Source organism: Pollicipes pollicipes, unplaced genomic scaffold (assembly GCF_011947565.3).
Source record: "Pollicipes pollicipes isolate AB1234 unplaced genomic scaffold, Ppol_2.1 Scaffold_7261;HRSCAF=8764_pilon_pilon_pilon, whole genome shotgun sequence".
Classification (NCBI taxonomy): Eukaryota; Metazoa; Arthropoda; class Thecostraca; order Pollicipedomorpha; family Pollicipedidae; genus Pollicipes; species Pollicipes pollicipes.
The window spans coordinates 40,881,933-40,896,342 of NW_023597054.1; the positions used below are offsets into that span (position 1 = coordinate 40,881,933).

At 51.9% G+C, this 14,410-nt stretch overlaps 1 protein-coding gene across 1 annotated transcript in view; it reads right to left on the bottom strand.

Annotated features, from left to right (window-relative positions):
- The window catches only part of LOC119111435 (serine/threonine-protein kinase NIM1), a 33,021-nt gene extending 31,347 nt beyond the window's left edge, over window positions 1-1,674 (bottom strand). The window contains exon 1 of the mRNA XM_037235248.1: window positions 1,521-1,674. Within this exon, the coding sequence (XP_037091143.1) occupies window positions 1,521-1,563 (43 nt within the window). The 5' untranslated portion in view covers window positions 1,564-1,674. The remainder of the gene's footprint in view (window positions 1-1,520) is intronic.
- Between the last annotated feature and the right edge of the window lie 12,736 nt (window positions 1,675-14,410).

Sequence of the window (14,410 nt, forward strand, 5' to 3'; positions counted from 1 at the left end):
CTGATTATTTATGATCCCGGAATCAGGAACTAAAAGCTAGTTCCTAACAAAAAGCCTTTGGACCAAGCCCATGCTTGCTTAACCACTACAGCGTACCCCACTCCCATTGCGCTCGCGTTGCAACCAAAACTGGGCAGACTTCCTAGTTTCAGCACGGTGAGCAGCCGTTCGGGACAAAGCATGACCGTCGGACATCATGCCTGTCGCGTGGTTCAAAAGAAGCCGGGGAACTTGGTGTCGCGAGGAGGAAATAACGTGCAAATTTTCACATGGTGTAATGGCGTGCGATTTGTCAATAAAAAAGGGCCATCAAAAAAAGAAGAATATCAAATGAATAAGGAGGACATCCCTGGTGCATCATCTGTCAACGCATGAAGCCCCCGAAGTCGTTTTTCTGCATGTCCAATCCCTTAAAGGCTGTCCCGTCCACTAACCGATTCCGCCCCATCCCATTCCACAAGGTTCGTCCTTCACCATTTCCAAACAAACTTAACAGACTCTTGAAACTTTGTGGCTTCTTAAATTTGATAGTTATATCTGCTGCCAACATTCGGAGACAATAGGATGAAGGTTGTGTGGCATCTTTTCTTCTAAAATGTCCCTTGAAGCGCGTACTTTAAGACATGAGCCCTCCCAGATAACAAGGATCACAGACAAGCCTTAATTTGGCGAATAGAGGTCACAGAAATTGATCGAAACGATTGACTGCCGCCTTTTATATCGGAGTCTTATTGGTGTCTCAGGTAAAACAAGCATATATATACAACAGTTAGAAGCATTTTATAACATTTTGCACAGTGACGGTTGCAGATTAGAGCAGAAGGAAGTCGCGGGAGTGTGATGTACTGAAGACAATCGTACGTTGGTGATATCGAGCTTCTACCTATTATCTTTTAACGATCACTCTGACCGGGCCCCGAGGCGCCTGTCGGAGTGATCGGAGGAGGCCCCGATGCTCCGGTCGGGTGATCGGAGGGGGCCTCGATGCTCCGGTCGGAACGCCTGGGTAAGATATCTGCCCTATAGCTGGGTTACGAAGAATCGTCCACTGTGTTTGGACGCTGATATCAGTTGGTTTATAACACGTCTCTGGAAACCAGATACCCACTCTCAAACGGCCGGCGCGCAGAGCTGTTGCCAGATCTGGGGGCACTTGTTTTCAGGGAGTGTGCAGAGATCGCTGTTGACTGAGCTGACCTCGCGCCCGGCGTAGCAGCCGCTTACATGCGACACGTGAAGGGCACAGCTCGAGAACGCGCCTGACGTCACGAATGCATTCTCAAACAAGTTGATAAGTTTGTTTATAAGTGTAATATAGCGTATAGTGACGTTCGTAAAGTTGTTTAAGACAGTGCCTCAATATCTATGACAAATTGATATCTGTTAGTCCTCCCCCTCCCCCGCAACAGCTTGGCGCTTGCTGTGCTGCGGGTAACGCCCCAGAGCTGCACTACAGAGCCTTACCGTCCTCCCAGCGGCGGCATGCGACACCGCCCAGGGCGCGCGGTCTGTGGCTGTACCTGGCTGCTGGCGGCGCGTCCCTCGCAGGCTGAACACGGGCATGACGCCGGCCGGCGTCCTGTGTGCGCTGGCCGCCACCGCTCTCTTCTCTCAACCGCGAAGCCCGGCCGACTGACGGCCCGCCGGCCGGCGCGATCTGGGTCGCAAAACACGTGCGGCCGTGATGGGCGCCGCCCATCCGCGGCCGGCGGCCCGCGCTGCTGCAGCTGCGCCGGGCCGCCGCAGACGGCGCGGCGCGGCCCGGCGTCACGTGACGCGGGTATCAGCTGCTCGGTGACGTGTAACATGCCGCGTGCTGCGGTTACCCCTGGCAACAGGCGGCACGGGGTCGAGGTTCTTGACCCGCTGGACTATCCCAGAGGTGCCGTTTTCCGGAAGCTCTTGCCCAAAGTTCAATCCAAAGTCCAAGAATGGACCCGCTGTCCGCTCCAAAAAGTGTACAGAAAACAATCTTGTCCAAAAATTTCCGAGTATTTTTTAACATAACATAACTTCTACCCACAGCCAGAAGCCCAGTGACTATTCGCGCTGCTGCATTCCCTCACAACAGTGGGATGACAAGACAGGAGGTCATCGGGGGTAAGTAGCGTGCGTCACAAACGTTCGTGAAACATCTGCGGTTCGCAGTTTGTATCGATGTCCGCTAAACTTGACTTACACTGAGCTCGGCGACGGCAGCTTAGTCGGATAGTGAGTGGTCACGTATCGCAGCTAGGTGAGTATAACAGGCTCTCCTAAAGAGATAAACAGTGATGCCCTTTATCAAAGTACCTTCGCACCTCATTTCTTTCAAAAGATAGCGGTCTTATATTTGGTCTGGGGAATCTTGCTTATGCTCCCAAATCAAAATGTGTTCAAAATGAGCCGCATTTCAAACAAATAAGATGCACACCAATTTGCGATAGGACAGAATGGTTACCGGCTGAACGAAAAATTTCAAAGCTGTTTACCCATCCAATTCCTAAATCTCACTTAAGGAATGTTCAAAATTTCAATCAAAATCAAATCAAAAATGGAATCCAATCGGCACCTCTGGACTTGACCGAACGGCGCACATAATCTCACCACGGTCAGTGTGGTATGCGACGAAGCACTTCCCGCGCAAACACATCTGGTGCACCCATTAAAATGTCGGCCTAGATGACGCTTAGCTATCCACAGGCGGATCCTTCTTGGCTCCCCACTCGCGACACGCACACGTCGTCACTGCCCACGCGTCCAGTCGCTGCTCCTACCGCGCTCCGGCTGATTAAATAACGCATCAATCAGGGAGGTTTGGGCGGAGCAAATCGCAGCATTTCGAGCGGCTTCAGTCGGCGTAATACGTGAGTAAAGTAAAAAAGGGTGTTGGTGTCACCCCTCCCCTCATTCTCCGACAACGTGGAATATTAATCATAGCGCGACTCATGGAAACCACCGAATTCAATATAGATTTAAGCTCCCCTATTTTGTGAAGAGGTTCTTCGCTTGGGATGGGCACAACTGTACGACCCGCGCCGTGTGAAAGATGGGAGCGGCCATCGTCAGTGTGACTGTGCGGCCCGCGCCGTGTGAGAGATGGGAGCGGCCATCGTCAGTGTGACTGTGCGGCCCGCGCCGTGTGAGAGGTAGAGGCGCAAATCGTCAGTGTGCGTGCACTGTGCGAGAGGTGCGAGGTGGCAGCGTCGACTATTCCGCTCGCGAGTGACCTGGGTCAGTCACCTCGGGTATGTGGTGAGTCAGACCCCGCACAGCTGCAGCAGACCGCCAGACGCGAGCCAGTCCGATAGCAATCATGACCCCGATTCCGAACCGGGTACGGCTGTACTCCGCAGTCCTTAGGCTTGAAGCCGTCTCCTGTTGGTTTTCGTCCCTGTTTTGACACGCCCAGCTGGGGAAGGATACTGGGCTCGCAGTCTGGTGGCGCTGGGTACGAGGCCCAAACTGGGCGCATTGTTTGGCGCGACTGAAATGGAAAGGTCAGCTGGCAACTGGGCAACGAGGGTTCATTGACCCAGGCACAGTGCAGCCATGCCGCAGCATTGTGCGGCGCAAAAGGCCCTCTGCGTTCCTGTCTAGCGAAAGGTGGAGACGATATCAGCCGTTTAACTGAACGGCACGACTTGCGTGGTGGGTTCAGGGTACACGCAACGGCTTTTCTCCGAACCCGAAGCCACGCACGCAGAAACGTTTGGAACATTTTGTTTTAAAAAGCGAGTCGTGCGAGCGTGGCCGCACAAGCGAACTCCCTGCCTTTAGTCAAGATGAGTCCCACCTGCGCTCACCAACAGCCGGCAAGCCGAGTCTGGTGTGGACCATGCCCGAGTATGACGGCTCCTAGACTCGGAGCCCGGAACGCCGAGCCCAGACTGCAAGTCGTTGCTGCGTTTGAAATGTTCGGGTGTCCAATGGAGTACATTTTTCGGTAATGGTGTGGAACGGGCAGATTTTAGTAACAAACTACAGAACTTTCAAGCCAGAAAATCAAGTCAGCTTGGAAGTTTTGTGGGTCGAGTGTTGTTTGGAGAAGAAGCGTATCTATGCCAATTTTCAGACTGAAATTTTTGCTCGGCTTTGTTTGTGTTCAAGTGGAAAACCCCGGGCTATGAACAGTGGAAACACTGAAGTTAGCAAAACATCGCGATCATTCGAGCCTTGCGGTGGGTTCTGGGGGGAGGCAGCTGATATGATGAGGACAACCTAATGTAGATAAAGTGCGTCGATCCTTTGTGTGGATAAAAGAGTGGTTGAAAATCAAGTTTCACTGCCGCATACATTTGTCACGCTGAATATGCATGTCAAATTATTCTGCACGGACGAACTCACGTAAATGGTGCTGCATGGCATGCAAGCTTCTGTTTGGGAATGCAATCGTCAATTGGCATCAGTACATTTTCTACTGTGCCAAATTTGTGGAAAGACATACTGAGGCGTCGTTCAAACGGTGACAAATTCAAACTCGCCAAAACTAGCGCGCCTTCGACTTGCCTAAATAGTCCACATCAAAGTATTTTATTATGGTAGGCTCCCATTACACTCTCTGATCTACCCACCTAATTTTCACTAATGGCTAGATATGCATTTAATGGATGGAAATATCAAAATTGACTGATCAAAACCATATCTGGGATATCGTAAGCACTGCTTGGGTCGTATAAGGTCAAACAATGTCAAATTCCAGATCGTGTAGTTCCCTCAGGCCTCCTTATGCAACCAACTTTAATCTAGATGCCTGTACCAAAACAAAAATTAGTTGTGTTCATTTCGCATCAAAGACCTGGCCTTCATTAAGTTGAAGTAACATATTTGTTGACCTCCATGATGTCAATAAATTTGAAAAGAACGTTAAAAACCATCCCACAAAGCCATGCCCATTCGTAAGTACTAACTACCAAAAACTGCCCCAAAGCGGTCTCTTGTACAAAACATTTGGTTTCGACCTCGACCTGACCTGTATACCAAACTCAAGGTCAATGGAGTTTGTCGTTATCCTTGGTTCAATAGTCTCGTTTTCAGAGCCCGCCTCGAGGCTATATGGTTTCGTCTAACACTCTGTTGTAGCATTGGATTGAACGACTCCCCTGGAATTGTTTTTGCTGAAAGCCATGGTCTGACTTTGACGTCGCCATAGATCAGCAACCGTACAAGGTACATCTTATTTCAATTATAAAAGATTGGCTGTCTACCTGGCTGCAGTTCTGCACAGTTTGGCACGGCTATGCCGCACCGTTCGGAAGTTATTTTGGAAAAACCTTTAGGAGTCTAACTGATCACCACCCAGGCAGGTGTGAATAAAATCGAATGGCCTAACTGCGTTGACTTTGACTTATAGCTGGTCCCTGAGTTTTGCAGGTGCGGTAAGTCTTGATCACGGGCATGTGGTTAGTTGTGTTTAGGGAGATTATGACAATAATATCATTGTCAGCAGTCAGCCTTGGGTGCGTATTTCTTACATACATGGGTCAGTATATATATGCATACTGACAGCTTGGTGCTAAGGTGCACAAGATATGTAGGACTAGGCAAGGCGTGTACGGCCTCTGGCAATTCCTTCCATGAGGGTCGGGGATCACGGAGAGAAATGCCCTTTTGGAGGGAAAGTTGCAGGATTCGTGCTATTGGACGCATATTTTCGCCGCTACGCTTTCTCCACATTCTTGTGAAACCCTGTGTCCGGAGCTGGTTGGGAGCCTATTACATATTTCAGAGGATCAGAGGGCACGTTTGATGTGACTAGTGGTTAATCCCTGTCTGCATCCTGTAAGATCTTCGTCAACCAGTGCGTGAGGAAGGCTGGAGTGGGTAACATCTACGTCACCCTGCGGAGGTGGATGGGGAAGGGGAATTATGCGGCATACCCGCCTCGAGAAAATCCTTCGAATCTTTGATTAGATAAACACCATTCTATTAATCTTAACAAGGCAGCCATTTGTAACTGACCCCACTTTCAGTTGGTTTTTTTCACTGAGCGGTCAGAAGGACTAGTCTCCCAAGCATTTTCTTTATTTTTTGGAGGCTTTTGCGAAAAAGGACGTTCTGCTCCAGTGTACCCCTCCCGTCTCCCCCATTTTCCAACATCTGAGTATACCTCTGTCGATGGCAATCAAACTATCAGGGCCAGCACCAAACAGCGCCTCGGCTGTCCATTACGGCGCACACTCGATATTTCCGTTCTGCATGGTCCGTTATCAAGATCGGCGTGGTATTCGGAGCCGTAGCTCACCAAGATGTGGTGCCCGATGACGCCTCGGAAACCTGGTGCATGCAACCAGCCTTAGCCGAGGCCAACAGGAAAATGCGATGGCTTACATTTCCACTTGTTGCCCGCAACTGCTAATCATCTATTTACGCATCGCGTGTAACGCTTGTGACCAGCGTTCGGGGTTGGAAAACCAGCTGGGATGACCTGGCTCCGTCCCCGGGGCAGCTCGGCGACCTGCGGGAGGGCGGCGGGCCGCCGCCGATTGGGCCCCCACCTGGTCACCAGCGGCCACCGGCCAGCTGCTGGTCGCCGGCGGTCACCACCCAGCTGCTGGTCACCGGCAGCGGACCGCCGCGAGCGGTCCAGCATTGCGCAGGCCGCAGCCGCCGCCAGCCGACGGCTCGGCTGTGCCGCGGCCAGCCAGCTGTTGCAGTCGACGACGCAGGAGCGGGGACAGCCGCACGGCAGCGGCGCGGGAGCCGGCCACCGCTCGGAGGAGCGCTGGTCGGCTCCGAGTCACGAGCGCACGGCGCGCTGGACGACGACCCGGCGCCGCGCGCGCTCCCGCCCCGCGCTCAGGTCCACGGCCGTGATGCTCGGCGCCGGTGCGACGGCCGGATACCGTCGCCGACACGGCTAACGGCCGTGATTATCCGTGTGACGCGGCATAAACGACCAGCCAATGTGACAAAGGCGTGAAATGTCGTGCAGCGGCAAAGGAAATGAGATTCGCGGTCGAGATGCCGACTTCGCGTGATGTTTGTCCGTGACAACAAATTAATATCCGGTACGGAGAGTTCAATGTTCTGACATTGGTCATCCGTGTGGTGTGTGTGGGGGGGGGGGGGGGGAGGGAGTATGTGTTGTGCTATGTATCCATTGCTTTGATGTATCTTTGTGCAATTATTGCTACGAGTGTCCTATTTAACATGTCTCATCTCCCAACCTTAATGAATCGACACCCAAACGTTTGTACGTACGTAAGTGCCTCGTGTACTATGATTAAATCTGTAAATTATCGCGTCAGAATTCGTGAAAAGGACGCCGTTGACTCGAGTGTTCGAATGCTTGGCAAACTGCCGTTCAGTGAGTCGCGCGCACTTCATAGACCCGCCGCGGTCCAGCTTCACGATGACCGCTGTTCACCGGGTCACCTGTCGACCCGCGGCGGGCCGCTGGCACGAACCTCACGGCGAAACGGAGCAGAGCTCCAGTCGGCGTCGCCGGGCCGCTGCCATGACCTGTTATCACGCACGAGGCCGGACGGCCGCTGGCGCCAGCTGACGCCAACCGTGACGTCAGCGGGCGTTACTATCGCCGCCCCCCCCCCCGTCCCCTTCCCCTGCCCGCCGCCGCCCGGCCGCGCGTCACGTTCTTCGGACGAGTAGTTTTTTTTTTTTGCCGCCGACGGTACAAAACGGCACTTACAGCCCCCACGTGCCGTTGCAGGCTGGGTAAGGCTGCCAGTCGGCACTTTGTTGCCTCGCTGAATATGTTGATGTGTGGTAGCACGAACCGCGGTGCAAAGTGCACTCGAGTTCAACACCCTAACTGTCGTGTGACGAAGCCACAGACTAGTGGCATGCCAGTATATTCTGCTAGCCGTGCTCTGTTCTGCAGTTGCGCACCTCACCACCTCTCCTTGTATCTCTTCCAATCCATCTTGCTTTTCCTTGACCTCTTACTCTTCCCCTTCCTTTGCCTCCACCTCTTCCCCTTCCTCTTCCTCTTCCTTTCTCTGTCCCTCTTCTTCTCCCCTCGCTCCCGTTCTCCGCCTCATTCTAGCTCTTGCTCGCCCTCTTGCCCAAACTCCGCTCTCCCCCTCCCCCACCCCATCCCCACCTCGCTCTCGCTCTCTGCCTCTCTCTCAATCTGTCCCCTCTTGTCCGTCAGCCGTGTTGCCGTCACTGCAGCGTGCGACCTTTGCCACCGGTGCACGGCTGGTAGCGTTGACTGCGGCGTTCCGTGGTCGCTTCCACGGGCTCTGTTGCCGCTCCCGTCTGGGCTGACTCAAGCAGGCGCACCAGACCGCGGAACAAAACAGGACGCCGCAGGTCGACAGAGGGAAGGTGACCCTTGCGACGGGCCTTGGTACACCAGCGGTATCAAGGGGGCCGTACGCCTGACAGAGGGAGGGTGACGGCGTGCCTCCGTACATCAATGATCACGGATTTTGTATGCAGCAAGCAAGCGCTAGCGAGTCTGATGAATGCTGTCTGGTTCCTATTCCGAGCCGGAATGTAGTAACTGCAGCGAATATATTGGATGAATGTGTCTGGATAAGCACATGAAAGAGCTATTTTTACGTGAGGAAACTAGTGGCTGCCATCATTATGCTGCTACAAAACTATGTATGAAACGGAAGGCTCGGTGCTGAACATTACCGCAGATTATGTTTTATGCTTGTATCGACGTGCATACAAATATGAGAATTAACTATTCGCAATATGTGGAATCACCATTTCCCACGACGTATAGCAGTATCTGCTACCCAACAGTTCCTGGTACCGATCACATGTTTCATCATGCTTCAAACTTCCGCTGCAGTGCCGTCACCTTCACAGCATCTTGACTTATTGTTCAGAATACGTATCCGTGAATTGTACCAACATTACTCAAAGTAGGTGTGACCGATACAACACCTTCAAAAATCAACAGGCCACTCGGGCACATGACACAGTATTCCGCAATTGGTATATGTGAGCAGTTCCATGTTGTACATGATCAACTGAAAGTTGGTGTTTACCCTCACGTCTCATCATTCATTTAAGAGCAGTCAGTCATATTTCGCCGTATCATATTGTGTTTGAGCAAATTTTACCGATTTAACGTCAACAAAGCAACTTCATGTTATCGGTCAAAAATTTATTTTTAGGTCAGTTTGTCCCCTCCAAATTCAAGTTTCATCCAGCCAATCGTGATTTTTCCCAGCGTCACAGAAACGACCACAGTCGTTTAGGAGCTAAAATGATGGATTTACAAACAAATATGCCTTGGCTCAATTCTTTGTCCAGCTCGTCAGATACAGACGTACGTACGGATTCACTAAAGACGTACTGAACTGTCTTCCAACTCATGCCAAGTATGAACATCGACACGCGTTTTGCGTCGCGGGACGGGCAGACTGATGTCAGACTTTGGGTATAACCGTCCTGCACGTGGCGCAACACATGAGCAAGTCAAGTCAGCTGTCTTTGGAAACACACAAAAGTGGGCTCCATCAGTGCTGAAAGGCCCATCTTTCGTGAGCCTATCACACACAGGGGTTCACTTATCTATGGCCTTCGCATGCAGTGTGTGAATAGCATTCCGAGTGAAAATTGGTTGGTTTGGCATACATTTCAGTAACAGCATCGATGAATTGGGAAGGATGTTTCCAGTGACTGTGGCTAGAGTGTTGCAGAAAACTTACACTTTTGCGTGGGTATTGATCGTGGTGCACTGGGATTACCGTGAGATGTGTAGTTTCATAGTCCAATTCCTCTCCCTGCGTGGGCCCCGGATTGTGATATTTGGGACCGGTTCTGAAAAGCAGCATTGATAGCTTCAAATGCTTGGTTTCTTTTTCTTGATCGAACTATAGTGTCCCTGTGGCTTGAGCAGCATTGATCTAGTTTAGACCTTTGTTGACAACACATTCACATACACAGTGCAGTTGGTCTCACATCTCCACCTTTTCTGAATGGCGAGAGCTGATATCACCCTTAAAAGACGTCTTCAACCGCCCCATACCTGATCTGCGCTTTTGTGCACGTGACCGTCCCCTCCCACCAAGCCGTTCTCCTGTCAGCACGTTTGTACGCTCTCCGCTTTGTCGGATAACACTTGGTGTTGCTGCCGGGCCAGGTTGTGGCGAAATCACGGTTTCGACACATGTTCGTCAGCGTCTTCGCGCCGTGGCAATATTGTATTTCCGTTTTCAAGCCAATGGGAAGGTGAAGTGTTAGGTGGCATTGCAATGTTGTACGAAGACCCTGTCTGATCAACCAGCTTGTATGCACATGTTCTGAAAACGTCACACCATAATTTCAAAGTGTTGTGCTTCTTGCTACTCAATACTGCATGGCGGTACAGATGGTTTTGCAAAAGCTCAGCCCTTTGAAGCGCGACTGACCGACCGCGGCCAGGCCACAGAGACTACAAGATTCCCGAGTTAGTGACAGACTGCTCCGGCGGTTTGCGCGCCGGGTCCCGCGCCGAACAAAAATTAGTGAATAATTCGATCGCAATGGGTGTGGATATGTAATTAGTAAATATGGTCTAAGCCCAGCTGCTCTCGACGCCATCTTTCATTTCTCGATGCCGTGAGGGGAGTCGCTTATAGACTTAGTAATTTCTAATTTGGTCAAATCCAATTCAATACAAATGCTCGTGTCCGTTTTATCGTCATCAGAACTTAAAACAGCAGCTCATGTTTCATCCTAACCGGTTTTTAGCCAAAAATGAAGCATACTTCGAAGATGCCATCTAAAGCCACGTGCAGAATTGAACGGATAACACGGTTATACTAATCTGGTGAATGTCAAGTGGGCAACGTAAGGGATGTTCGCTTGCAACACTGCAGTCCTCGCCATCGCACAGTGGGTAGCACCCACAAAACCTGACTTGAATCCGTACTTGACTAACTTCTTTGTAGCCCATAATGTGATGAACGCCGGGTTTCGTTGCGATACAAAGGCAGTACGATCGCCAAACGTATCGTTTCCAGCCAGCAGGAGTGGAAGAATAAAATGCCGCTTTTGTTGTTTAGCTCACTTATAATCACTGCTCTACGTATCTCATGGTGAGGGGGAAGCGATGTTTCTATTAGACCTAACACAGTTTCTATTAGAGATGATGCATCAGCAGATCCTCAAGCGACAGAAATGCATAAGTCCTTAACAGTTAGTTGATGTAAAATTAAGCGCAGCCTGTCACCTCGCTGCAATAAAGCGTTTTCACCTGTTCAGTGCTTTCATACAGGAGTGGAGCGTTTTGTTTGAGTAGCCGACATAACGACGCCAGTCGACATGACAAGCCTCAGTGTGACCTTCCCCGTGGGACCACCCACACGCTTCCAGTGGGGATAATTAGACGGGGACACGTCTATTGACCAGGCGGGCTGTGTTGTGCTCCGTCCAGCTATGCTCCAGCCGGGCTGTGTTGTGCTCCGTCCAGCTATGCTCCAGGCGGGCTGTGTTGTACTCCAACTAGCCGTGCTCCAGGCGGGCTGCGTTGTGCTCCGTCCAGCTGTGCTCCGGGCGGGTTATGATGTGCTCCGTCTAGCTGTGTTCGAGGTGGGCTGTGTTGTTGTACTCTGTCCAGCTGTGCTCCCGACGAGCTGTGTTGTGCTCCGTCCGTCAGTGCTCCAGGCAGGCTGTGTTGTTCTCCGTCCAGCTGTGTTGTGTCCAGCTGTGTTCTCCGGGCGAGTTGCGTTGTGCCTCGTCCAGTTGTGCTCCAGGCGGGCTGTTTTGTGCTCCGTCTAGCTGTGCTCCAGGCGGGCTGTGTTGTGCTCTGTCCAGCTGTGCTCCGGACACTGCTGTCTCGGCAGCCCAAAATGGACGTTTCACACGCGAATGCTGCGGATTTTCCCGTTGAAGCTGCGCCTAGGGGTAATTTTGTCCAATGGAAACCGGGCGCCGGAACCTGAGCGTGGACTGGAAGCCGCCGCCCGGCATGTGCATCCTACAACGCCCGCTGTAGGGAAGCCGGCAGTTGGCGCATATACCGCAGATGGCTGGTAGGTGATTGCAGTGATTCTTATTCGGAAGAGACAAGCACGAAGTTAAAAAGCAGGATGATGAGTTGTGCAGAGTTCAGCGTGCGTCGATTGAACTTTCGACACACATTGAACTAAAAATAACTCCAGAGCAACAACGATACACATTCTTTCATGTTCCACAATTAACTTTTACCTAAGGCAAATCATGGCATGCAGAACACCTGACACCATAATGTGTCTCCTTATCCATATCCAAGACACAAATTGTCATAGTCTGGCCGACTCATCACTTCAGTTGTCACAGTCTGGTGCAGCCGTCATCTCAGCTGTCACAGTCTGGCATATCCCTCGCCTCAGCTGCCACAGGCCAGCCCTGCCCTCATCTTAGCTGTCACAGTCTAGCACATCCCTCACCTCAGCTGCCACAGCCTGGTTCAGCCCTCATCTCAGCTGTGACACTCTGGCACATCCCTCACCTCAGCTGCCATAGTCTGACCAAGCCCTCAGCTCAGCTGTTACAGTCTGGCCAACTCCTTACCTCAGCTGTCACAGTGTGGTCGACTGTTCATCTGGCACAGTCTGGCGGCGTCGGCTGAGCCCCCGCATCCGCCATGGCGAAAACAAAGACCGGATAACCGCGCCGCGCCTCCACTACAGCGCCCGAGACGGCGCCGGTGCCTCGCCGCCGCGTCTCCACTACAGCGTCTGGGACGGCGCCGATGCCTCGCCGCCGCGCCTCCACTACAGCGTCCGGGACGGCGCCGATGCCTCGCCGCCGTGCCGCGTCGACGCACCGCGCGCGACCGCGTCCTCGCCACCGACCGAGCGCCAACTGCCGGTGTGGTGCGCGCCGCCTCACCGTGCGCAGCCCTGCAGCGCGCCGCCGCCGCCGGCACCGCCGCTGCTGCCGGCCGGCCCGGCGCCGCGGCAGCGCCGGGGAAGCCCGCGGGGCAGACAGAGCGGCGCGCGGGCCGCCCTCCGGCGGGGCGGCGGGCGGGGCCCGGCTGATCACATGCCCCTGGAAGCGTCCGCATAGAAGCGAACACTTTTGGAAAGGTTTGCATGGATTGGACCGGCATATCAGCCGACAGACTTGACACGATGCGCAGCTCTTCACGGAATCGATGAAGTTTCGCGTGAGGCGCCTCGTGAATCCCAAATTGTTGGACGACTTCGTAACCCTGTAGCAGCCAGGATAATTTTCGCATAACCTTGAAAGCGGCACCAAAGGGTGACCTTTTTGCGTCTGAAGCAGAGCATGCGAACACTTCAGGTCAAAGTCACGGCGTGGCACGGTAACTTCAGACGTTGCCATGCCGATTTCTACTTCTTCGAGTCATGCCACTTACGTTGACCGGTGACGAGCTGATAAGTCGTTTGTATCAGACGTTAAGCTGTGGACCAAATTCTCCCAAATGGGCAGCACGATGCATTTGGATCCGTAAAGTTGACCTGTCATGGCATGTACTGGTGGTGTGATACAGCCAGGTATCGCGTTATTAACCCTGAATTATGTTTCGCCTGCAGCAGGCGGGCGATGCGCAATTGATAAAGAAATCCATCAAGAGAAAATCCAAAGCGCAGCATAATCCAAATGATGCACATATTCATGAAAATAATTCAGACGAGAAACAAACTTTGAATATAGGTCCCTAAACCACAGGCAGCCGTGCACGCTTGTCAAAAACTTGGAAGTTTTCATTGAAAACGTTCGAGAACGTTTAACAGGAATTGGCAGAGGGGTGGTGCTTTTAACCTGAACGGCATCGACATCACAATGCAGGGGTGGGCACAGGACGTAGAATATTTGCCTGTAGCTCGTGCACTGGACTCATTTATAACCCCGAATTGGAGAGGCAAGTGCCTTTATTTTTCGAAATTCGAAGTTTTCTGCGTTGCTGGTCCCCGCCCTTGAATATGCATCGCGCGAAAGCCTCATCATGTCGCTATATCATGAGTATTCACATTTATTCGCCTGTACCTATTAGAGGTGAGGATATGATTGGCAGGGCACGAGTAAATTCTAATCATTTCATATCTCGTGAATCTTTGAATGCTAGAAACAGGGGCTTGTAAATTCTCGAATGCTGGAAACGGGAACTTAATCAAACCCCGAAATTGATTATTCGAATCTCAAAAAGCACATCGAATCCTGATAGTCACTTGTTAAGCATGCAATCGAGTACTTGGAATCCCATCTGTGTCCACATTTTTAAAAAATAAACTAAATTTACCACTTATCTATCGTTTCTGCACCGGACTTCGTCACCGTCCTCCTTTGATTGCATTCCGTCAGCTTCAACTTCCAACACAACGATGAAAATGCACTCGAATTGTGTTCAGTTTGAACCCGAATCCTCATCGGAATCCATCCAGCCTAAAACTCGGCATTCAAAATACTCAAGCCTCCAACCCTAATCGCTATCTTATCATTACGTACAAGGCTGCCTGATCTGCCCGATCAGATCGTGTGCGCAGTGCTTTGCCTACTAACTACAGAGGCATTT